The following is a 23,756-nucleotide window of genomic DNA, read 5'->3' on the forward strand; positions in this document are numbered from 1 at the left end:
CCGATTCCATCTCCCCAATGATGTCCCTCAGTATACTCGATGCCATTCGTTATTTACCTTGTCTCGCATGTAACTTATCCAACCTTTCTCTCAACGCCGTCAAACCAGTCCCAGTCCCATTCCCACTCGCACTCGCACTTCCTGGCGGGGCGGACATCTTTGATCTGATCGAAGAAGGTCTAGGTAATCCATTACTTCCCAGAGAACTGACCGCACCTGTCGCGGAAGCGGTAGTTCTTGGTCCCGCTCTGGATCGCTGGATCTGGGTTTGCGAGAATGTAGATGTACTTGGCGGTAATGAAGATTTCTTCAACAGTTCTGCTCTGTCCCTCTGTCTTGCATCACCCGCTAAACCTGAAGGCATCGCTGATCTTGCGGCCGACGCCGACGCCGACGCCGAGGTTGAGGTTGTCGGTCTTGTCAATGTAGTTCTAGGTAGAGTCGGTACAGCAGGAACGCCGGCGTTGGCTTTGCTTGAAGGTACAGTGGAGTTTGCAGGAGTCGACAATGCTCTTGATTTCATCGACGTCGTCTTGGTCACGGCCGATGGTCCAGTCAATATCTTTCCCGGAATGGCAGTTGAAGACGGGCGAGGCGGATGTACTGAGGCTTTGTTGGCTGTGTTACTAGCATCATGGCCGAATCCCCTTGTTGAGGACTTTACAGCAGGTCTAGATCCAGGGGCTGCTGTACTGCTGCTGTTACTGCTGCTATTGGAGGTAGCTGATCTAGCACCAAGTCCAGACCCTTCGCTTGGTCTTGGTAAACCTCCTGATCGGCCAGCCGTTGACGGTCTAGAGGTTCTTGTAGCACCTACTGCGCTTGAACGGGCAATTGCGGCAACACCTGCAGAACTCGCTCGAGATGAAGTAACAGTGCCGGATGTAGTGGGAGGTCTGGATATTCGAGATACTGGAGGACGTGATGTGATTGAAGGAATACTGGCTGTGGTCGAAGAAATAATCGTGCTTGTTGCAGATCCCAGGCGGGGTTTGGGATCCACTCGGGAACAAGCGAGGGCAGGGACGGCAGGAGGAGCCATGCTGGCTCGCGCAGTTCGAGGTGCAACAGCGGTCTTCGAGGTATCTGAGGTCAATCTGGATGTCGTGGTTGATGAAGGTGGGGGACGAGCAGCTGTTAGTCCTCTGCTCGCAGCGGTCGGGACAGGCGGGGCATCTATTTTCGAAGGTCTCGGTCTGGTCGAAGGTAAATCCATCGTATCATGAGAGGCGGATCCTCCCAAAGGGCGCGCCCCGACGGAAAGGGATACTCTGCGGGCTGAAGTCGATGTAGATGCAGGCATCATGCTCGTTCTCGATCTTGATGGTCGGACGGTGTCGGTGTCGGCTGTCAATGCCAATGCGGATGTGGTTGGTGCAGGTGTTCGAGCCGTTGTGAATGTTCGAGCACGAATAGCTGTCTTTGGCGGCGAAGACAAGGCTGGATGTGGTCCCTCTTTATCTTGGTCATCACCATTCTCGTAGGTTTCCGTAATTTGACTTCGTGCTCGATCATGTTTGACTCGCTCGATGATTTCCGCTACCCTCGATAAGCTCTTTGATCGGCTAAAAGTCCCTGTTTGACTTTCCTGATGACCCTCTCGAGTCTTTCGACTCGCTAGATCATGAGTACTGTGAGTCGAGGGCATTCTAATCGAATCAGCCGGATAAGCATGTTCAATAGTGGTCGGCAAGACGGTACTGGGGTGGCGGATCGGGCTGGCATACGAGGTCGGTTTGATCGGGCTCATCGAATTCCCCCTCAGACCCCTTGGTCGAAGTGAGGGAGGTAGCATTGACTCATCAGGCCCCATCATTGATCTAAGCATCTACTGTCAGCGTGAGTCCGAGTCAGCCCTATGACCTCAAACAACTCACGTATCCAATCCGTCAATCATGAGATCATCGTGAAGCAGATCCACAAAACTCTCTTCTGTTCCACTAGCTCTCTTAGGTTTGTTCACTCGCGCCAACAGATCCTTCACCTCAAACGTCATATCAGCTGCGCCGTCCACGAAAGGAGCTTTTCCAGCATGCGAATGCGAGTGTGATGGTAGACCTTTGACGATAGTTTTGATAGGGCTCATCCGTGCCGGCGGTGATTTACGAGGTGTCTTGCTCATGAAACTCGGTTTGAAAGGCGTGGCCCTGCTCGGTAGAGGTAATCGGAATGATTTCTCTCCATCCTCCATATTCAGGTACTCATTCGTGATGAGTTCAGAGTCCGTGAGTAGGTGAGCCGTCTTCATCGGGCTGACTGGGAGTAGGGTACTGATGTCCCCTCCGGCCATCCCCTCATTCTCGTCACCCAACGAGGCCAATGATTGAGCTGAAGACGATGCTGGGAATGTCCTCTTGACCTTGGGTACGGAAATGATGGCATGGAGTGAAGTAGAGGAAGGGAACCCATTATCGATCTTCGAAGGCGGGAACTTCGATTTATTCTTTATCTGCGATCCGTGTGAGGGTTTCTGAGGTGAAAGAGAGCTTTCACGGGAATTAACGTTGATGTCGAGGCAGGTTTCGAATATCTCTGATTCGTCTGCCCATGGAGGCTCAACATGATTGAGAGCGTACGTGGGCTCAAGAAGATGGGCTGTCTTAGCTGGAGATCGAGGCAGAAGAGTTGATCGATCAAGTGGGTTTTGGGGAACCGCTAAGGATGAGTGACCCGGTAATTGGATTTTGTGTGGGGGAGGTGAGGTGGACTTGGTGGCGAGGCAGGAAGGTATTAGATCTTCGCTCACTCGAGGCTTGGGTCTGAGTTTATCGATGTCTAGTCGGAAGCTATCTTCGTCTCCACTGCTCGCTGCCATTATGGATTGATCTGCGAGCAAAGATTGGTCCGCAATGTACGTAGGGAGGTTGAATGATGCTGATATTCTTGGCTGAGAGGGTTGGGGATGAGCGGACATGACTTTGCTCGGCGCTTGTACATCTACAATATCAGAATCGGAATCACACTTGACGGTGTTAGTGGAGATCAATGGTTTGATTATCCGTTCCGCGATTTTGGGCTGGGAGGTAGGTTGTTTGGAAAATTGAACGACGGTTTGAAGCGAGTCGGGCGAAGGCGTTTCTTCCTCAAGTTTAGGTTGCGATGGTGTCCTAACAGTCTTGAGCAAGTCTATACTTGGTACCCTGTTGATGGTATTAGGCGTGTTGAAGACTGATTGACGAGTAGTCAAGACGGGATAATCAATTTCAACATCCCATTTCCTTGTACTTTCCAGTCGTCCCAATGTCCTAGAGCCTCCTTCATTCTGATTCTCAAAAGGCGAATTCGACCGTTCTTCCCACAATTTCCTTGTTATTGGTGTCTTAGCCTTGAGCAAGTATTCTTCAGACAGGTATGACTTGTATGCGTGTTGTGGTGTATCTGGCAAAGGAGGAAGAAAGGGGAGTTCGTCGTTTGTCGGTAGGGATGAATAAGAAGACAACATTGTGCTAGATCTGACTGGATTCAGCGGTGATACAACAGGATGCGCTGTGTCAAGCTTACGATGTCTTACCCAGTTCTGGGTATCTATTGATAGTTGTCATGATGTCCAAGGCAGAAAACTGAATCAGAATCATGAATATTCAAATATCAAGGTGTTTGGAACGGTATCTTGATGTTTGGTCACTCAACCTTCAAAATGACCCAACTGAAAGAACAGTCGCGTCTACAGTGAGCGGTAAATAGTGTCACGTGGTCTTCACCAATTCTAGACCCTAAAACAATTGTGCTGCTGCATGTCATACAAGTCGCAATGTAAAATGAATGCATGACATTTCATGCTTAAGACCAACGCATCGGTCCACTTCTATCATCAGAAGTCACATGCGCTTCGCGTCCTACTATATTGACATTTCCTACATGTGTTTTCTGTATTCATTCTATTGCTGACGGCTCAGGACCCCTAATGAGCTTCACGACGTCTTGGTGCACTTCTCAGGATATTATCGACACTAAACGCAAATCACGATTCAGAATACAGATCTCAGCCTGAGCCTAACCCTGCGATCAAGAGATAAGGACTCACCGTAAGATCATCTCAGCCGCTTCACTAGCACTGACAATAACCTGTTTCTTCAACTTGTAACTCTCCGTGATACCTAATTCCTGCATCGATCCAACTTCTCCCTTCTCCATATCCAGTCCGGCATCTGATTGACCCTCATAATGAGCAGCTCTCAATTTCGTGACAAGATCACTCGAATCGTATCCTCCATTGTCAGCTAAGATAGTTGGCATCTGTCTCAAAGCCCTGGCAAATCCTTCTACTGCTAAAGCCTTTTTGCCCTTGACTGTACGTGCTGCCTCATCGACTTTGCAAGACATCAACATCTCGGCGCAACCTCCTCCAAGGGTGACTCGAGTCTCTTTGACCGTCTGAGATAAGACAGACAAGGCATCGTGAAGGGATCGTTCGGCTTCTTCTACCATTTGAGAGGTCGCTCCTCGCAGGACTACGGTACATGCTTGACCAGCGGCGACTCCGGAGAATTTGATGAGCTGCGAATAAGGCGATATCAGCTCATGTACCTCTCTGCTTACTCGTGACATTCAATCAAGCTGCAAAAGGAGGCACAGAATGCGACTTACCTTGTCTTCACCAATCATGATTTCCTCAATCAGATCGCATCGTCCAATCTTGACCTTGTCAGGAGCATCGAAAGTACTGGCAATCTCCCCTCCGGTGACCAACGCTAATCTCTCCACACCTTCAAAATCGGCATGTTCAATCGACATGATACCAGATTCAGCGAGAAGCGATTCGGGATAGTTGTAGATCAATTGTCGGTTCACGAAACAAGTCACACCGTGAGCAGCGATAGCTTGCACTTTCGATTTCATCTTCTCCTACATGACAATGATTGTGATGAGCGCGCTACTCTGTCCTATTATTGCACCAACGGGATGAACTTACTTTCTCAGCTCTCTCCAATTCCGCTAACTTTCCAGTCCCGTCCACTCTCACTCGTGCACCGAAGATCTTGATCTTATCTGTGTCCATCGCTGCAAGATTTATACGTTTATGTCAGCTGCTGCCCCGTCTGCTGGTAGCTGACCGCAAGGACTCACAGGTGTTTGCGATCAGGATCTTCGCATTCTCTATCCTTTTCGGTGAGTTGGTCGCGATTTGCTTATCAAGAATGAATCCTTGAAATCGCCATGAAGTGGTCAGCGGATCGTGCACCTCAGTCGAACTAATAGGAAAATATAGCACAGGGTGTGACAACACTTACCTTCGTCGAGGTATGAGTCCGTCAACTTTCCTCCGGGTTTCTTAATTATCTGAATATGCTCCAAATCCGTCGACCCCTTAAGTCGCAAAACAGCATCCACAGCCAGATTGGCGAAATAGTCTTTATCCTGAGAAAGCACTTTCGAGGATAGTGTCGTTCTTGCAATATTGAACAGATCATTCCTGAAATCGGACTCCGACGACGAGTTGTCTCTTGCGGATTTCTCCAATGCGTCTAAACTTGCTTTAGAAGCGATTCTGAAACCTTCAACAACGGTCTGAGGGTGGATCTTCTGGATAGTGATCAACTTTTCTGCTTCTCTCAGCAACTCCGACGCCAGTACACAGACCGAAGTGGTTCCGTCTCCGACTTCGTCATCTTGGACTTTCGAGATATTTACTAGGATCTTCGCGGCGGGGTTATCGAGATGTATGGATTTTAGGATGGTAGCTCCGTCATTCGTTACTGTTATCTGAGATGTTGAAGCGGATTCTGCATCATTGCCATTCAGTACAAATCAGCTGTTTGTGTCTGCCTCGAGGGGCATTATGACAGATCAGCTGGGCACGAACGACTCACGTAGGATCTTGTTCATTCCTTTTGGTCCTAAAGTAGATTTCACCAAATCTCCAAGGGCCATAGCTCCTACAAACGATGACAATCGAGCATTTTCACCTCGCTCTTCGGTAGCCTGATTCGGGGGAGAATCAGCTTGGCCAGTCAGTCTCCAGAGGTTTCGTAGCTGCACTCACCTCGTCAGCGAACACGTTCATCTTGTTTCGGCTTTTTTGCTATGTATGCCTGAGAAGAGATATGAGGTGAGGTATACGCGAAAATGTTGAAATCCATGTTCATGTGGAAAGTGGTCGAAGCGCGACTGAATCTTGGAATGTTCATGCATTAATTCAAGATTATTCAGCTCACGTGGCATCGCTTAAGACAAGATGTGGCATTCTTTTGGGTTGAATGGCAACCAGCGGAGTCGACCAAAGTTCAAAGCGGTATATGTCATGCATGCATGCTTTTTGGAGAGATGGAGGCGAAGCCTTCGATTCTGCAGACAGACTCCCCTGCTTCAATCACTAAAGATGCAGCTGAGGTATGCGCTGGACGTGAGCCTTGGGTACGATTCATGGCTGTGGGCTTCTCACCGCTCTTTGAAGGAAAGTTTGTCGGAGCCAGGCGGGGGGCTAAGTCTGAGAGTGCACTGCATTGGCTTTGTGAAGGATGATTGACGAAGAACGTGATCAAGGGAGGTGTCAGTCTCCGCATCCCTTCTGACGCCCTTCGAGAGCGCGATTGATCAGGCATGAAGACCGTGTCATTTGCAAAAGGAGATAGGAAGGCTAAGATAGATGAACGGTTGTATGAGCACATGGTAATGCTATGCCTTCTCGTCAGAACCTTTATCTGCTAGTCAAGTCTCCACCAGAAACTCCCTGACACTGGTCTAATCGCAAATTACTGAGCTATAAAGACTGGCCGTAGACACTTTAATCCGACCTCTGGCTTCATCAGATCGATCAACAGGATGGGTGCAGACGATACATCCAAACACACAGACTCGTCAAATGACCAGCACTCAGACACCGGCAACGGCAGCTCTCAGACGGATCCCTCGAATCCATACACAGGTGTACATGCAGACAAGTCTGGGACCGGAATAGGCTCAAATTCGAATACTTTCTTCAGCCATGTATGGAGCTCAGTAAGCTCAAAAGCAGCTCAAGCGGCTGATCCCTATAGGTACGTCAACGCACCTTACTTGGTCCTCATAACCTCTTGGGATGATATGGGGCGAAATTGACAGCGGTGGAGTGCCTCAGTGTGATGCCTGGGAACCCCGAACATGCTCAGATCCGCTCGCTGCTTTCCCGCGAGCGTAAAGACGGACAAGTAGAGAAATGACGATCTGACGCCTGTCATATATCTCGTCTTACCTACATGCATTGATATCTCATGAGAAGTCATATATGGTTGAATATCATCCTCTCCAATGCATTCTGTATATTCGTCGAGCATATCGAGCGATCTGCAGGGCAAAGCCGTAGATATTATTGAGTCCTGTCACGTGACTTGGTATGAACGGCCAGAAAAGTTGAAGGTCTCTAGACCCACTCTGATAGAGGCAAATTCGTGAACGATAACATAAAATCTTATAGGATCGCCCAAGATCACCTGATCGTCATTGTTGTCAATCATAGGAGACCTCCCTGCGTCAGACTGAGAGCTCTCATCAATTTTGAGCAAACTCAGAAGGACTTTGTATCGGGAAGTTGGGTTTTTGAGATATCTTCCTCGCCACCACGATCACCTTAACTCGCGCCTCGGGCGCAAGCGCATTCACGAGCTTCCTCAAATCACTATTTCCTCTCCGCACGACTCGAGCAAGTCGACTGAACGAAATGACTGTCGAGCTTGTAGGCGCCTCCTCTCAGGCTGACGAGGTCTTGCCTCAGTACACGAAGAACGACTACAATGTACCGATACATCAGAAATTAGGTGGATATGATTTTTACAAGTCTATCGGGAGTCCGAAGTTTGTGGTTGCGCCTATGGTTGATCAGAGTGAATTGGTGGGTCACCTTTCGGTCAAGTATTTCCAAGTCACCAGGCAACGTATCAATGTTCCTTGATATCTTCACTGCGGTCTCACATTCAGCTCCATTGTAATCTTATCTGCCAAAGACGAGAGCCATGACTAATGGACGAAGAACAGGCATGGCGACTCCTCTCTAAATCGCCTTTACCTCCCTCAATGGCCGGACCGAGCGAGACCATCACAACTCCGACAGGGAAGAAGATCATCCGTCATCCAGGCGGAACGCACGTCAGCTATACACCGATGATACATGCTAAAGTATTCATGGATGCCAAGGGGGCTGATTCAGGAAAAAGAGGTGATGGGCAATTCAACTTGACGTATGATGAAGAAGGAGGGGAAGGGGTCGTAGCTGGTATCGAAGGTGGAGATCGTCCTGTCTTTGCTCAGGTAAGTAGCTTACACACCGGTTCCATTACGAAGATGTGTCGTCCAGATCGCATTCATAGGGTTTAGGGGTACGGACACACGCTAATGACGAATATGATCCACAGTTCTGCGCGAATGATCCGGAGATACTGCTTGCTGCTGCTCGCAAGCTAGAGCACAGAGTCGATGCAGTCGACATCAACTTGTAAGTGTGCTGCGGCCTGCCGAAGTATACACGATGTAGGCTAAATGAACTGTTATCATTGAAGTGGATGTCCGCAAGGTATAGCCAAACGAGGGCATTACGGATCGTTCCTCCAAGATGAATGGGATTTGGTATACAGACTCAGTACGTTCGCGAATCGCATCTCGGTCGAAACTCGGCTGATCGCTTCTGGCAAATAGTCAACACGCTACACATAAATCTGAAAGTGCCCGTCACCGCCAAATTCCGTATATTCCCATCATTGACCAAGACACTAGCATACGCCAAAATGATGGAAGAAGCTGGAGCACAGATATTGACTTGTCACGGAAGGACGAGGGAGATGAAAGGGCAGTTTACAGGATTAGCAGATTGGGAAATGATCAAAAAAGTCAAAGAAAATGTCAAGGTGCCTGTCTTTGCGAATGGGAATATACTGTACTACGAGGACGTCGAACGATGTTTAGAGGAAACAGGTTGTGATGGAGTCATGACTGCTGAGGTGAGGTTAATGCCAATCTGCATACACGCCAATCTGGACGAGATCGTGATGGTCGAGAGGAGGCAGCGAGGGTCAAAACTCACTGAAGGTGAATTTATAGGGAAATCTCTCAAATCCAGCTATATTCCTCCCACCCTCTCATCCGCATTTCCACCCTCCCATAACGGTCCTGGCGAATCGATATATCGATATTGTCTCCTCTCTCAAATCGCACACAGCAGGCTCAGCCATAAAATCGCATATGTTCAGGATGTTGAAGCCGGTCCTAGATACCAACGAGGAGTTGCGAATACGGATTGCGCAGTGTCCGTATAGCGAAGGAATGACGGAGTTCAGGAAGCTGATACAGGACATAGAGCAGATCTTGCAGGTGAGTTAATGATTTCCCTTTGGCTTTATAACTTATGGCGCGCTTCACATTGAGAGAGATATGAGCTGGACTGACAAGTTTTAATCATCACAGCCCATTGTCAATGAAGCTGGACCATCATTCAAACCCCGCCTATAGACCCTCAGACAGGCTACAGATCTTTACCGATCTTCTGCGCTCAGCCGCAAATCAGGGCCAAACCAATATCAACCGAGATAGGCGGCACCGAAGAATTCGTTACTCGCCCGTCCTCGCCCAACGGTCACTCTGAGGTACCAGCCAACCCGTTGGCCCCTGCATCCAGCATACCAGGCACAGTCCTTTTTGATCGATCTGCGCGTCATGAAAAGTCGAATGGAAGTACGGAGAAGTGTATTAGCGATGATTGTGGGGGCGTAGCAGCCTTACGATGTCCGACGAGAGCATGTATCGTCCATTGTAGAATTACTCGAGCGGTTGAAAGTGGATTATCGGAGGAAGAAGCACGCGCGGAGTTCCAGAAGAATGGGTTGATAGGTATGGGATGTGAGTCGCATGAGGAGAAAGAAAAGGCACGAAGGGAGAGGACGGATAGGAAGAGGAAGAACAAGGCGGAGGCGAAGGCGAAGAACAAGCAGAGAATGAAAGGGGAGAGGGAGGTTGTTAGAGCTAGATCTAGAAGTGCGAGTCTGAGTGCCGGAGAGGAGGCCAGATAATTTGGAGGCCGTTTTGTGAGGTCGATGAGAAGATTGAGATTCAGGTTGTCGCTTTTGCTTCTGCATTGATCATGTTGTTAACATTATTCACATTTATGCATCATCCCTCGTTAGTTCTCTCATGAACTCGTGTGTGAGATATGCTATAGGGTACCCCAACTTGTGTTACTGCTGCCGGTCAGTCGACTTTCCACCTGGTCACGCTTTCCGTATCGTCGCCTTCTGCGTCTAATAATAACTCCAAGCTCCATACAGCTAAGAAAAGCGCTATATTGATCCATCTCCACCACGTCTGGGATCCGCCATCGAGCACTATGGAGTGTCACATGATCAGCGATTTCTTCGAGAGGATGAAAGGAACGAGGAGGCATAATCAAAGCCAAAAGCGAGTTGAATCGATGCAACTTACGTAGCAGATGAGTATAAACAGCTATCAAGATAGCTCGTCTATAACTCAAGACGATCGTGGTGATCCTCATATTCTATTTCATTCAGGTAGAGGAAGGATATCAGCAGTATTTCACCCTCTACAGGCTGAGGAGGCTGACGAGCTCAGCTTCAAAGCAGGAAACATCTGATCACTTACGGGTGGTTCTTGATTCAAGCTTTTCCCATCCCAGAACCCATCTTGCTGCTGGGTTGGAGTGGACGAACTCGAGCTATCCGCACCATCACTGGAGAACCCATCATCCCACCCGATACTGGATTTACGTATGATCGGTATTATCCTGGCTGCCATGTGTAGAACCGCGACCCTGTATATCAGGGAAAGAAGCAGATGCGGAGGCAGGGTACGAGAGACGCTGATGAATGAGGAGAAGACCGAGTGGATCGTATAGCTCAATAAGGACGATATGGAGTCTAGTTCGTATGGCAGGGAGTTTGATTGGCGGAGAGGTGAGGAGGGGGAGGGGAGCCAGCCTGTACCGTATGTTCTGGGTCTGAAGGAAAGAAAGACCGAACATGCTCGCATCAGTTCTTGGGACATGATGCGTAAGCGTAACAAGCTCGACTCACTCCATTGCGCCTTCAACGCCGGACAGCCAGGCGGAATACTGGACGAATTGGAGTGGTATGATGATAAGCCGTAAATCACAGACAGATCGTGTAGTCATGACTCACGACTACATAGACGAAAACCAGACTGGTTTCCAGAACGTTCGTTCGACGTAAAGTGAACCCAATGAGCGAGAGGAAGAGGACAGAGGTAAGAGCGCTCCCCAGTAGGAAAGCTGGAAAAGTGTTTTCGGATGATAGCGGGAACGCCTACCGCGTAGTAATCAGCGACGAGGATGATCACAATTTCAGACAGAAATTTCTCTGTTGTTCCGTTGGTCATGTCCCACTGCCAACTTACCTTGATGACTCCAGCTAATCCCGCACAATACACCAGAGCAGCCACTATCAACCCGACCAGACTCCTCCATTCAATGCCTATATCATCTTTCTCCTCCTCGTCTGCCCATCCTTTACCCACCCTTCCAACGACCTGAATGACCAGCAGAGTACTGATCCCCTCAAGAAGTACGAAGAGCGGACTGACCCATCGTAGTATCTGGGCGTAGAAGAAGGGCAGGACGTTGACCAAGTAATGCGTTATTGGCGGAAGGATGCTATTCGAGGTAGGATTCGGTGGGACCAGGTACCAGTATAAAGTCAGAATCACGAGGAAGAATGATATGAACGGAGAAAGGAACGAGAGGATCGATATTATAGGTGCGAATATGGTGTTTTTGAAGGATAGTCGGAGAGTCGAGTAGATGAAGTGATGTAAAGTGAATAAAAGCGATAGTAAGAGGAATGAAGGTGGACCTGGACAAGCAGTCGAAAGACGTGAGCGACCATGAATGATTTACTATACAGGGAGGCCTTTCGAATTGGTCAAAAGGAATGGCTCGAACCTACCTAGCAGGTCCAAGGTCATAGGTAAGGCAAGCAACACTTGAGTGAAGGTTGCCATGCCTTGAGTGAAGGAGAAGAAAGCTGTGATGCCCATTTTGTTCGGCGGTCGTTTCGGTCTCGCAGGGGGAACAGTCAGAACGTGCAGTGCAGTCCACTCGTCCGGAGAATGGTAGCCACCTAAGTCTGCAGGACTTGTCGCAGTGAGCAGAAATAATGGACAAGATAAGTGAACATGACTGACTATTTTGACTTTGGCTCGGCCATCATGACGCGCTCGAAATTACCCCAGAATTTGTCGGTTCACGGTTGTTTACCGGAAACTTTCATGATTCGAGCTCGATTCTGGTTTTCGACTGCCTATGTCCAACCTCATCTTCACCTGTCTGAAAGCCAGTGACTCCAAGCGTGTGTTCGAGAGAGAGTTGCGATCGTAGGAGATCCACATTCAGATACAGAAATCTCGTTGCCTGTCCTATTCAGCTCCCGCACCTTCGACTCCGCCCACAATGTCATTTCGATTCGTCACCCGATCGACCTTTCTCCGCCCTCAAGTCGTCTCTCGGAGCATCCGCTCATTTCCATCTCGATCATACAGCAATGCGTCTAGTCCCTCTCAGAGCAGTATACGGACCACCGGTATCTTATCCGTTGGAGTCCTGGCCTCTGCATACGCCTTATACGCCTACGAGACCTCTCAATCGAGCGATTCTACAGTAGGCAAGAGTTTGAACGAGGTATACGGATCGAAATTCGATATCAACATACGCGGGTCTAGGGGCGTACAATCATACGAATTCATACGTAAATCCGAGGAAGAGGTCGAAACGCTGTTGAAGGAACATGAAAGCGGCATGAAAACAGTGGGCAGGAGGGGTAATCCGGTGGTTAGGTGGGATACCAATTGGGTAGGATCGAACGAACCTTGTGAAGATCGTTTCGCATCGAATATCATACCTCGAAACTCGGATCAGCCTGGGAAAGATTTGATGTTGTTCTCCATCATTGATGGACATGCAGGCGACGCGACCTCGAAATTACTGGAAAAGACCTTACATCCTGTACTCTCCGTCGCTTTAGCTGGACTTCAAGCTGGCTATCTCCCCTCGGAGAAGGTCGCCGGCTGCAAAAGCTGGTCGGAAAAGCTGAATCCTGTGACATGGATGTATAGTAAAGTAGGAGCAAGTTGGAATTCCGATAATGTAATCAGGACGATACAACATGCGTAAGCAATATCCATAGTCTTCGGCAAAATAATTATACGAGTAAAGCTAAAAAGTAGGTTATATCTAGATATACTGAACTTGACGACCATATCTGTCAGTCACCCATCAAGCTACTCTCAACGTTGAACAAACCTTCAAACCCATCGGAATATCCGACGCCCCGACAGACCTTGGTCGCACTGGCCCAACCGGCCGCTTCAGGTGCCTGTGCGATCACTACGTTTGTAGATGCGGAAAATGAAGACCTGTATGTAGCCTTGGCGGGCGATTGTAGAGCTGTGGCGGGATGGCAGAGTCCGGATGGGAGCTGGAGGTGTGATAGTTTGACTGAAGATCAGATGGGAGAGAATCCAAAGGAGGTAGAAAGGTATGTAATCTTGTAATCTATTGAAGACTGTTAGGTCTTTGAGGTTGAAATGTCGGGCTGATGTCACTGTTGAAGGATGCAAAAGGAGCACCCTGCCTCGGAACGGGACACGGTCATCAAAGGCGGTCGAGTACAGGGTGGTCTGCAACCTACCAGGGCATTCGGTGATGCTGTGTACAAGTGGACTACGGCTCAAGGAAATGCGTAGGTCAACCCTCACATCGGCAAGGCTTGATCAATCACTGACAAGGATTATAACTGTAGTATCGCTGATGCATTCAGGGAGGAGAGCGACAAACCTCGTGCAATCAGACCTTGGAACTTCACACCTCCCTACGTCACCGCTAGACCCGAGGTGACTTACCGGAAATTGAAGAACGATAAGGGCGATAAGCTGAAATTCGTCATCATGGCCACAGACGGTTGTAAGTCTCTGTCATCCACGTTTGGCTGATTTGAGGATCCAATTCCGCCGAGCTGAATGTGTTTGTTGGTCGCGGCTTGATAGTGTGGGACAGGTTGACATCTGAAGAATCTGTTCTGCTGATGGCATCGTACCTATCTCATCCGACTCATAGCGATATACAAAAAACGGAGTTACCCAGACTATACCCGCTGAACCCACCAATAGAAGAGCGTCCATATCCCGTGCAGGAGCTGCCGCAACCTACAGATTCCTCTTGGGCCTACGAGGGGGATACCAATGCAGCTACTCATCTGATCAGGAATTCGCTGGCAGGTGCGAATAAGAAGAATAGAGCAGAATTGTTGAGTCTGAATGGAAAGGTCTCCAGGTGGATGAGGGATGATGTCACATGCACGTGAGTCTTTCTTGCGCTTTCTTCTTCATGTATTGCTGGACTAACGGATGCGTGTGCAGGGTGATATTTTTCGACGACGCCGATAAGACAAGCTAATCTTGACGCGAAGGTGACCTTGCTCGACGCCATCAATTGTTATTATGCATGCTATGGAGCTCGGTGAAGGACTATGTATGCAGGGACTGACTGCAACAATACATACTTCATATGCATATACATGCTTGCCCTGTACATTTCTGGTGCGCTGTCTTGTAGTGTAAGCTTGGATCCAGTCGGTGACCGGGAGATAGCCACGTGGAGCGTGTCCAAGCTCAAAGCTAATCTCGCAACGCAGAAACAGCATAACAAAGAAGAGCAACAGCATAAATCACTCGCTCGACAGTTATCATTGTACACATATTCAAGGGAGCACAAGAGTCACTTGCAGACCACGATGGACGATCTGGTAGACCTTAACTGGTCAGCGCCATCGACGACGGCTCCACCTGCAGCTCCGCAGAAATCTAAATCTCCTACGGGCAGCTCAGGCAATTCATTCGATTTCTTATCCCTTTCTAAACCGCAACCCTCAGGCGGAAACACTCCAAATTACTACTCTTCCACACCTCTCAGATCTTCCACGCCCCCACAAGCTCAGCAGCCGCCTCTGAGCCTCGCTTCTCAGCAGTTTCAACCAACGACTTCGCGTCCGAATGGCTCGAAGCCAATCTCACGAAGCAACACTCCACTTCAAAATGGTCCTTCTGCAGCTGCTTCAACAACAAGCGGAATAGGTGGTCTGGACGCGTTCTCATCTTTACTCTCGATGCCTTCTTCGTCTTCAGGTGCTAGCAAGAACATGACTATGGCGGATAGGCAGAAAGCCATGGAGGAAGAGAAGAAACGACAAGCGGACGAAGATAGGAAAAGGTTCGAAGCTGAAGGTCATTTCTGGGAGAATTTAGGCTCGTCCTCAACCAACAATGGTGCCAATATAATTGCTTCTTCAAGCACGAACAGGCCTGCGTCCACTCCTCAGAACGATTTCGACGACTTCCTCAAACCCTCACCGACTGTTCAACCCAGAGCTAAAAGTCCCGTTACTGTGCAACCCCCTCCGAGCAGAATTCTTTCCCCTAATTCCGCAACAACCTCCAGACCATCTTCAGCAGCCGGGACTTTCTGGGACACTCATCAAGCGAACGATGATTTGCTGTCACCGAGTGGCTCAATACCTCCTCAAGCCCAATCCAACGCCCCCAGCCCTACCCCTCCGGTCGACCCGTTCGACTTTGACGCTTTGTCCGCTTCTGTTCCTACACGACCCGTGCCGCAGTCTCAGAGCAACGGAGGAACAGGTGGACATGGGATGGATGACGATGAATACGATATCTTAGGAGATTTGGCGAAACCTGTCACCGCTAGACCATCAAACCCTGAAGTAAGCTTACCGGAATATGTTGTTTCTTTGCTGTCTCTTGCTGATGCCATTGATCAGCCCCCACAGCCTGGACCATCCCGAGCTCCAAGGCACGCCCAACCTGCTCGTTCATCCTCCCCTCCTCCGCATATTGTTGGTCAGATAGTAGAAATGGGCTTCTCACCCGTTCAAGCTCGACAAGCATTAGCAGCCACCGAGACAGGCTTGGATGTTCAGGCCGCACTGGAGATCCTCCTGGGTAGTGCGAACACCAACACAGCGGGCAGATCGCAAGGTCAGGATGAATTTGGCGAGGATGACGAGGACTTCGTGGAGAGGGAAAGACAAAGAATGGAAGAAGAGGACCGCGAAAGGCGCCGAAGGAGACGACAAGGTCCATCGAGGAACTCTGTCAAAGCTCGATCAGCCGAAGAACAAGAGCGAGACCGCGAGATCGAATTCAGTACGCAAGAACAAGCGGAGAAGTATTTAGCTCAAGCTTCCGAACTCGGTACGAACATGTTCAACAAGGCCACGAGCTTCTGGAATAGCAGTAAAGAGAAGGCTATGAAGGTATACGAGGAGCAGCGAAAGGCCATGGAAGCCAGCGCCGCTGCGAGTGCATCTGGTGAAGGTAGAAAGCCTGTCAAAGATGGACGCCCTAGGTGGATGACCGAAGGAGATAACGAGTTCAACGCCGACAGTGTCCCTGAGAACGGTGGTTTCAGAGATGATGATGATGCTCAAGAGGAGACTCCTCGTATACGGCAAAATAGACCAAGTAACGGCGATAGGCAAACCCATAAACCTACTTCGAGCCGCCATGAGGTAGCACCGAGTAGTTCTTCATCCGCATACAAGTCTTCAAAAGAACGAGCGGATCTGCTTTTCGCGGAAGATTCACCTCGCTATGTATCGCCCGCTCGCCATCCGAAAAAGCCTGCAACATCTTCTATCCCTATTTCTCGTTCTCCTGCACCACCCCCGGTCAAACCTTTGCCTATTCGCCCGCTTGTCTCCGCTACTTCATCGCAACTCGAGAAATCAGCTACATACAAATTGAACGGTAACGAGCATTTCAAGTTGGGCAGATTCTCAGAGGCGGAATCATCCTACACAACAGCTATGACCCAACTGCCCGAGAATCACCTCTTCTTGATCCCTCTGCACAATAACAGGGCGGCGGCGCGACTGAAGTTGGGAGATTCTTCGCCTGCCGTTGAGGATTGTACGCTCGTTATTGACTTGATTGGACCAACCTATCATCCTTCGAAAGAGGCGCCACTTCCTCCAGAAGTCAGCAAAGAGGTGAAACTGTATGAAGGGCTCGTCAAGGCGTTGTCGAAGAGGGCTCAAGCTTGGGAGATGGCCGAGAAATGGAAGAATGCTGTGGAAGATTGGGAGAAACTCTTAGGAATGGATCTCGCTCCATTAGGGGTGACGGGGAACGGGACGAAAAATCTGGCAGCTGAGGGCGCTAGAAGAGCACGCAAAGCACTGGAAGGCGATCAAGTGGAACAAATCGCTGCGCCCAAGTCCGCGGTACCTTCGAATGCCCACGTCAAATTGAAGGCTGCGCCTGTATTAGCTAAAACAGCGAAGCCGGCAGACGTCGATCGATCAGCAGCTGTATCTGAACTTCGAGCTCAGGCGAAAGCACTTGAACTGGAGGATGAGCAGCGTCTGGCTCTGAAGGATGGTGTAGAAGCTAGGTTGAACAGCTGGAAGAATGGTAAAGAAACGAATCTCCGTGCTTTGATAGCTAGCCTGGACAGCATATTGTGGGATGATATACTCAAAGGAGGATTGAAAGTGGGGATACATGAGTTGATCAGTGAAAAACAAGTCAAGATCAAGTACATGAAAGTCATCGCTAGATTGCATCCGGATAAGGTGAGCTTCCTATTTGATTTGGTGCAGAAGAGATGTAGCAGAATCTGATCGTGGTCAAACATAGCTCAATTCCCAGAATACTACTGTCGAGCAAAGAATGTTGGCCAATGGAGCTTTTGGAACTCTGAATGAAGCGTACGTTGTGCTTTGTCTACCAGTCATTTGAGATGCATGGCAGCTGATTCAAGCGATCGAATGTAGATGGCAAGCATTCAACAAATGATCATGGTAATTCACTGCAGAGCCTCATAAACGCCTTAGTCTACATTATCATAAGCTTATTCACATAGACGCCATGTCACATGATATCGCCATCGAATCCTTTCTGACGCCGATTCGGCTCCTTTCGCCATTTATCCTTTGTTGCCGTGCTCTTCATCGTGTCAAATCCAAAAATACTGATTTTCGCAATCAGAACATTGATCTTGAGGCTCACTGACCCTTATAGATGTGACTCGGCGCCTTTGAAGAAAACGGAAAAGAGAGAGCAGAAAAAGTAAAAAAGCACACCAAGCATGCAGGGTCACCCGAACGTTCCGAGAGTGAGACATGGCTACTCACCACCTCGCCAGCCCGCTTACAACTATGCTCCACCACCGATGAATGCAGTGCCTCCTGTACCACCAGTCGCTCCTTCAATCTCAATCACGCCTACACCGCTCGTCGAAGCAGCTGCGGGTCCATACGGCGTCACCCCGTCCATTTTGCCTGGGCCATTTATCTTGCTTCTTCTTTTACCTTCTATTCCTCTACTCCTATTTTCGCTTGGTGCACGACCACCCGATACGTCTCATTTGCCCTTTAGTACTTCCGACGTTTTCACCACTGGTGCATTTGTCACCGTCACCATGACAATCGTTATTTGTCTTGGAGTGTATCCTGAGGCTGGAGGAGCAGTTTGGGAGTTCATCAGAGATGGCGGGAAGGGATCGATGAATATGAACATGAATGAGAGGTATTGGCAGACTGTCAGATCATGGGCTGGAGGCTTATCTGGAAGAGCCGATCCCTCTGTCCTGCCTTACTCTTCAACGAATGTGAGGAATCCAGCAGTCAGTGAGTGGATGTGGAAATGGACTTTCGATGAGCGATATCGACGTTGGGCCAAAATACGTGTGCCTGCTCCTGCTAGCGCTCAACCAATGCATATACGTCCAAGTAAGTGGCGTTTCTGGGACGAAGGGAGATTGAAGAGACGCTGATAATTGACTGAGCAGGTCCGAAGGGTGTCCAAGCATTGACAGCTCGTCATTTGAAAGCACTCCGCGAAGCCTTCCCAAATCTCTACTCCGAATATAAACCTAGACTCGTACCTTCCTTACTGGTGATTAGCTTCGCTATCTTTCTCGTGATCCTCTTGATTGGCGGGGTCTTGGGTTCAGCATATGACAAAGATTGGAAGAGCTCTTCGTCTTCCGGGGAAGGTAGGAGCTCTTCCTCTGCTTCAAAATTACCCAGCTGGGTTGAAAGAGAGTTGCGGAAGAGGAAAGAGGAAAAGCCAGAACAGACTCTGAAGAGGACTAAAGAGGAAAGTAAGAAAGAGTTAGACAGTTATAAAAAGATGAAAGATCCAGAAGGGCTAAAGAAATTTCAAAAGAAACGTGAGGCTGAAATTGAGGTGTTGAAGAAAGAGCTCGCGAAAAGGAAATTGCCCTTGGTAGGATTGGAAGATAAGAAGAAGAGCAAGAGAAGTAAATCGAAAGATGGAGAAGACAGGCATCACGATAAGAAGAAGAAGAAGAAGACGGGCGATAACGAGGAAGAAAGTGAGCATAAGAGCATGAGCAGAAGCGAACGGGTTAAGAACATGTTACTTGGTGAAAAGGCAGCAAAGAAGGCTCCAGACACAAATGCGATCGCGGATGCGGGTCCAGGATGGGAAATCGCCGATCCGTCCTTGGCGCAGAATACGTTGGCGAAGAGTGAGATGAACGCGCAGCAGATGGCTCAAAAGCTTAAGGGCGGTGGATGATGAAATCCATTCTTGCACCGAATATTATAGAGGGATTGGGTCAATATTCGGCAGGAGTAAATATCTTTGGACAGAATGAGGATTGAGCAAAGTTCGAGATACGGGGCTGGGTGATCACAGATTGAGGGCTCGACAATGTATACATGTATCTGAAATCACAGAATTATGCACGTTGGTATCGGCAGCGCTACAAAGATCCATATAACACACCGCGCAGAATGTTCGCTTCTACTGTATCTTCGGAGCGCTGAGCTCGCGAACATCACATTATATTGCCACTTTTTTGAGCTGTATACCCTCCACACCAGGCTTTCCGGAGTAAATAAATCCATCTCGGCGGACCTCAACGTGGAGAAGACCATCGTCGTTGTTGAACGGAGGCACTTTGACACGTGACTGCGCAGTGCGTGCCAGGCAATTCAACGAGAACACTGGATACATGCTCAATGTATGCGGAATGTACTCACCTCGTACTGCATCTCAGACTTGCGGGACCAGGACTTGTCCGTTGCTCCTCCCGGAGGTGCGTCGTAATAGTAGATCTGTCAGACTCTCTTGAATCCCTCTCTGGGGTCGTAGGGTCCGCCCGGCCAGACGTTATCGGCTGGAGGGGGCTGCCGGTAAAATCTGAAGTTCCAGTCTTCATCCGGATCCGTATTCTGTCAAGAAGCATATAAGATTGTCTTGGGCATGATGGATCAAACAGACAAAAGATCCAACGGGGGGGGAGTTGCATCTCGATGACCAGATGGGGAACTCACGTTCGTAGAATCAATCACTATCTAGGGATCAAGCACGAAAGCCACCGGTCCGTTCATATCCCCGGCCCTTCTGGTGATAGCATCTCGCGCAAGAGTGGCTTTCGGAGAGCTTCTTTCCAAGGCTTGGGTCATCTTGCCATTCTGTGGACCGATAGGAGTACAACTTGCCAGAGGTAATAGGAGAAGGAGGAATTTGAACAACATAAGGAACTTCAATGATTTCAATGGTCCGGGTTCAAGGCAGAAATGAGAAAAATAATAATTGTACAGCGTTGGCTAGCTGCAGTCGTGTCCCGAGCAGATAATACCCTGCCTCCTATACAATGGGGAATGGACGGGCTCGGACATGGCTTATGATATTGCTTTGTTGTCAAGCCCCTATTTCGGTACAGGATCATCGGCCCTAGATCGCCTCGCTGCGATCAGCGCACAAAGTATATTACACCATCCAAGGGGTGCTTGCTGATTTGAGCGGGTCTGATGTCTCCATACCATCCCTGTTGCATCCTGGCAGGAGTAGTTCAGTTGTCTCGCCGGTTTCCAGGTGTCCTGCTAGAAGGAGTGACTCGTGCGCAGGTCTACCGAATGTTTCGAGTGGCCTACCGGTATCGGGTGCTTCTTACGGTACTTCTATGACCGTAAATGACCACTCCTGCGATGCCTCATATGCCTTCAGCAGCTCGGGAGAGCTCATTGTCAATTAGGATCGTGGAAATACATAACATCTCACAAATAATGATACTAGAGTAGCCAAATCTTATACGCGCGTGGATGATGAAGCACCACCGCAAAGGACGGTCATCTTGAGACTACAATAGAGATCCGCATCAACCAGCTCGTCGCCCGGCATAATGGTGGACCCAGAGCAGGGAGTCTTTGATATATCGACTACAGCCACTTGAGCACCAAGCCCCGATCTTCTACGTTTCTCTGAATCTCCTGATGGTTTCGATGGAAGTAGACATCAGCAAGGTATGCGTCGCTCGGACTGGCTGCCGGGAGCTTGCAATAAAGCTATGTGGCAAAGCGGTCAGCGGTTCCATTGCGAGTCGGATTCAGTCATCGGGAAGGATTGATGTGCCAGTATTGGCAATTTCGAGACACAGCGCAGGAATGAGCCGGATATGCCGAAGCTTACTTTTTTCAGTCTAGCTTCCTTCCCTTTCCACCAGTCCGGATCATCGTCTCTAGGGGCGTCGTACGCGTAAAGCCAGTAAGTCTCTTCGAAATCCTTATCGAAATCTCCCTCTTTTCCACCTTCCGACCAAGCTCTGGGCTGCGCCTCAGAGTTCCGCTCATATGAGTTTCCCCAAGACTGTTGCCACATCGATCAGCTTTCTGACTGCAGATGACTCTAAATCACTGGATCGATGCCTCGCATGACTCGAAGTCAATGAGGAAGCACTTACGTCTGCGCCAATCACCGTCCATTGATCGAGGTGGAAGGTGATAAAGGCATCTCCAGTGTCTCTTGCACCAATAGTGAGGTTTCTTGACGAGCTCTCGGGGTTCGGCGGATTAAACGACCCCACTCGTACTGCCGGATTAGAAGGAAGACCTAAGACTGCTGGTGTAGCTGATAGAAGAAGAGCGAGGATGTTAACGAACATCATGCTTTGAATACTGAATGGAATCTGATTATCCCAATGTGAGGTATGAGGAAGCAAGAACTCGACACAACCAACAGATCTTAATGTCGAACGGGGTCAGCTATTTAAACGACAGTCATGAGACTTCTCAGCTAGTGTGCATGATCGCAAGTGAGCTACATTCGATCAGGAGCTCAAGCAAAGATCGATCCATTCCTTTCAGCACCCATGGACCGACGATCAGGATCTGCCGTAGATCAATCAGGGGAAATTATGCATTCCTGTGTACTCCTGAAATATTCGGCTATGTACACCGTTGATCCTGATAGCCAGCCGGCCTGGGACAATGAGACTCATCGGATGATCGTGAAAGGAAGCAATCGAGGGATGGCATCACGTTTCATATAGCTGGAGACACTAGGTATAGTCCTACAGTATCGCATCGCCGTTGCGAGCCGTAGCTTAGGCATAGTCACATCGGAGACCATAAGGGTGTACTTCAGCATGATACTACGACGAGAGTACGGTATGATTATGAAGAGCGAGCGAGAGTGTGACTACCTAAAATTCTCGACCTGGTCGTACATCTGTTTTCTCCAATGTCACCCCCGCTCCATCCTTGTTGACGAACAATTCCTCATCGTTCCTGTGAACATGGATCTCAGCCACGCGTTCTAGGTCTCCGGAAGGGTTACTGATCTTGAAGCGAACCTGATGTAAATGGCCACAGTCAGTATACGGTACCACTTTATAGTACTCATAAAGTGCAAATCTAGCCTTGGTCTCAAGGTGTTACATCCAGAGTTGTGGAGCGAGACTGTGGCGACGCGCATCCAGAACCATACAGACACATCGTGACTCGACTCACCTTTCTCTTCCTATCAGCCGTCTCTTCGAACCAAGCATCATCCTCCTTCATGTCCGCCGGAGGCTCATCATATGCGTACAGGGTATAAGCGTCTTCGAACGGTTCATGTTTGTTCGGATCGCCGATAGCAATTCGCTTGACCCCGGGTTCGGAGTTCTTCTTGTATTCCCAGCCGTCTTCCGCGTTGCCCCATGTCTACATATCTCACGCAGTGAAACGTCAGCGTCAGTGACATCAGACGCATCGGAACCCTCGAAAGACGAAGCAAAAGAAACATATCTGTTTTGGTCATGAGATGATTGAAGACAGCTTACATCTGCACCGACGCCGGTCCATTGGTCGAGGAAGAAAGTGATGATCCCCGAACCATCGTCTCTTGCATGAATCGAATGCGCCGGACCTGACGCTTCCGGGTATTCAGAGTTCGACGATTTGAGAGCTGACACAGCGTGAACGGCTGAAAGCAAGCCACAGAGTCCTAGTAGAATTGCTCGCATGGTGGACACAATTGTATATTTGTAAAGCTGCCAAATAAACGATGCTTCAGAGCTGCATATACACAATAAGATACGATAATGGACCACCTGTTTCTTATATGGAATGAAGAACGACTCGTACACCTGCATCACCTCTAGTATTGCGATACAACTCGAAATGGGCACCTTTGTTGTATAGGTAGCTATCGGACTCAATGAATGCCCCCTTGGTTTGCATCCAGGGTTGATAATAATCCGCCACATCAATAATTTATACTCTAAAGAAAGGACCATCACTGTCCGAAGAATTCGAGGTCTCCCTCTCACCTGACTTTCGGGTCTGAGTCATCACCTCGGTCATACCGGTTGAGACGGGGTCTGGTGAGTAGGTAAACCGTAGCTCTCTTGCCGAGCCTTGCGTAGAAACCTGAGCTAAGAATTTTCAGAGGGATAGTTCGGGCCTGAGGGCGAGGCGAGCCGCTTTGCCACAAAACAAAGGAACGGGAAGGTA

At 49.1% G+C, this 23,756-nt stretch overlaps 9 protein-coding genes across 9 annotated transcripts; 4 read left to right on the forward strand and 5 right to left on the reverse strand.

The window, feature by feature from the left end:
- Positions 1-49: 49 nt before the first annotated feature.
- Positions 50-3,542, reverse strand: I303_100235 (uncharacterized protein; the record flags this gene model as incomplete). The annotated part of the gene is made up of 3 exons (XM_018403608.2): positions 50-1,820; positions 1,878-3,456; positions 3,512-3,542. 3 exons carry the CDS (start codon positions 3,540-3,542, stop codon positions 50-52), a joined length of 3,381 nt encoding a protein of 1,126 aa, XP_018266262.2.
- Positions 3,543-3,901: 359 nt separating this feature from the next.
- Positions 3,902-6,004, reverse strand: I303_100236 (T-complex protein 1, beta subunit; the record flags this gene model as incomplete). The annotated part of the gene is made up of 8 exons (XM_018403609.1): positions 3,902-3,950; positions 4,025-4,497; positions 4,588-4,845; positions 4,913-5,001; positions 5,068-5,145; positions 5,232-5,723; positions 5,811-5,922; positions 5,984-6,004. 8 exons carry the CDS (start codon positions 6,002-6,004, stop codon positions 3,902-3,904), a joined length of 1,572 nt encoding a protein of 523 aa, XP_018266263.1.
- A 1,632-nt stretch (positions 6,005-7,636) lies between these two features.
- Positions 7,637-9,974, forward strand: I303_100237 (uncharacterized protein; the record flags this gene model as incomplete). Its single annotated transcript, XM_065968076.1, has 8 exons — positions 7,637-7,807; positions 7,951-8,223; positions 8,328-8,407; positions 8,472-8,551; positions 8,608-8,909; positions 9,010-9,279; positions 9,373-9,378; positions 9,462-9,974. The coding sequence occupies 8 exons, from the start codon at positions 7,637-7,639 to the stop codon at positions 9,972-9,974; spliced, it is 1,695 nt and encodes a 564-aa protein (XP_065824148.1).
- A 178-nt stretch (positions 9,975-10,152) lies between these two features.
- Positions 10,153-11,970, reverse strand: I303_100238 (uncharacterized protein; the record flags this gene model as incomplete). The annotated part of the gene is made up of 7 exons (XM_018403611.1): positions 10,153-10,286; positions 10,384-10,456; positions 10,561-10,915; positions 10,992-11,029; positions 11,097-11,240; positions 11,332-11,786; positions 11,880-11,970. The coding sequence occupies 7 exons, from the start codon at positions 11,968-11,970 to the stop codon at positions 10,153-10,155; spliced, it is 1,290 nt and encodes a 429-aa protein (XP_018266265.1).
- A 412-nt stretch (positions 11,971-12,382) lies between these two features.
- On the forward strand, positions 12,383-14,383 carry I303_100239 (uncharacterized protein; the record flags this gene model as incomplete). Its single annotated transcript, XM_018403612.1, has 6 exons — positions 12,383-13,098; positions 13,167-13,466; positions 13,542-13,670; positions 13,731-13,891; positions 13,975-14,287; positions 14,347-14,383. The coding sequence occupies 6 exons, from the start codon at positions 12,383-12,385 to the stop codon at positions 14,381-14,383; spliced, it is 1,656 nt and encodes a 551-aa protein (XP_018266266.1).
- Positions 14,384-14,720: 337 nt separating this feature from the next.
- On the forward strand, positions 14,721-17,802 carry I303_100240 (uncharacterized protein; the record flags this gene model as incomplete). The annotated part of the gene is made up of 4 exons (XM_065968077.1): positions 14,721-15,707; positions 15,774-17,579; positions 17,644-17,714; positions 17,781-17,802. The coding sequence occupies 4 exons, from the start codon at positions 14,721-14,723 to the stop codon at positions 17,800-17,802; spliced, it is 2,886 nt and encodes a 961-aa protein (XP_065824149.1).
- Positions 17,803-18,094: 292 nt separating this feature from the next.
- Positions 18,095-19,551, forward strand: I303_100241 (uncharacterized protein; the record flags this gene model as incomplete). Its single annotated transcript, XM_018403614.1, has 2 exons — positions 18,095-18,737; positions 18,797-19,551. The coding sequence occupies 2 exons, from the start codon at positions 18,095-18,097 to the stop codon at positions 19,549-19,551; spliced, it is 1,398 nt and encodes a 465-aa protein (XP_018266268.1).
- A 1,649-nt stretch (positions 19,552-21,200) lies between these two features.
- On the reverse strand, positions 21,201-21,922 carry I303_100242 (uncharacterized protein; the record flags this gene model as incomplete). The annotated part of the gene is made up of 3 exons (XM_018403615.1): positions 21,201-21,326; positions 21,451-21,627; positions 21,722-21,922. The coding sequence occupies 3 exons, from the start codon at positions 21,920-21,922 to the stop codon at positions 21,201-21,203; spliced, it is 504 nt and encodes a 167-aa protein (XP_018266269.1).
- A 540-nt stretch (positions 21,923-22,462) lies between these two features.
- On the reverse strand, positions 22,463-23,266 carry I303_100243 (uncharacterized protein; the record flags this gene model as incomplete). Its single annotated transcript, XM_018403616.1, has 3 exons — positions 22,463-22,612; positions 22,770-22,964; positions 23,084-23,266. 3 exons carry the CDS (start codon positions 23,264-23,266, stop codon positions 22,463-22,465), a joined length of 528 nt encoding a protein of 175 aa, XP_018266270.1.
- Positions 23,267-23,756: the final 490 nt, after the last annotated feature.

Source organism: Kwoniella dejecticola, chromosome 1 (assembly GCF_000512565.2).
Source record: "Kwoniella dejecticola CBS 10117 chromosome 1, complete sequence".
NCBI lineage: Eukaryota > Fungi > Basidiomycota > Tremellomycetes > Tremellales > Cryptococcaceae > Kwoniella > Kwoniella dejecticola.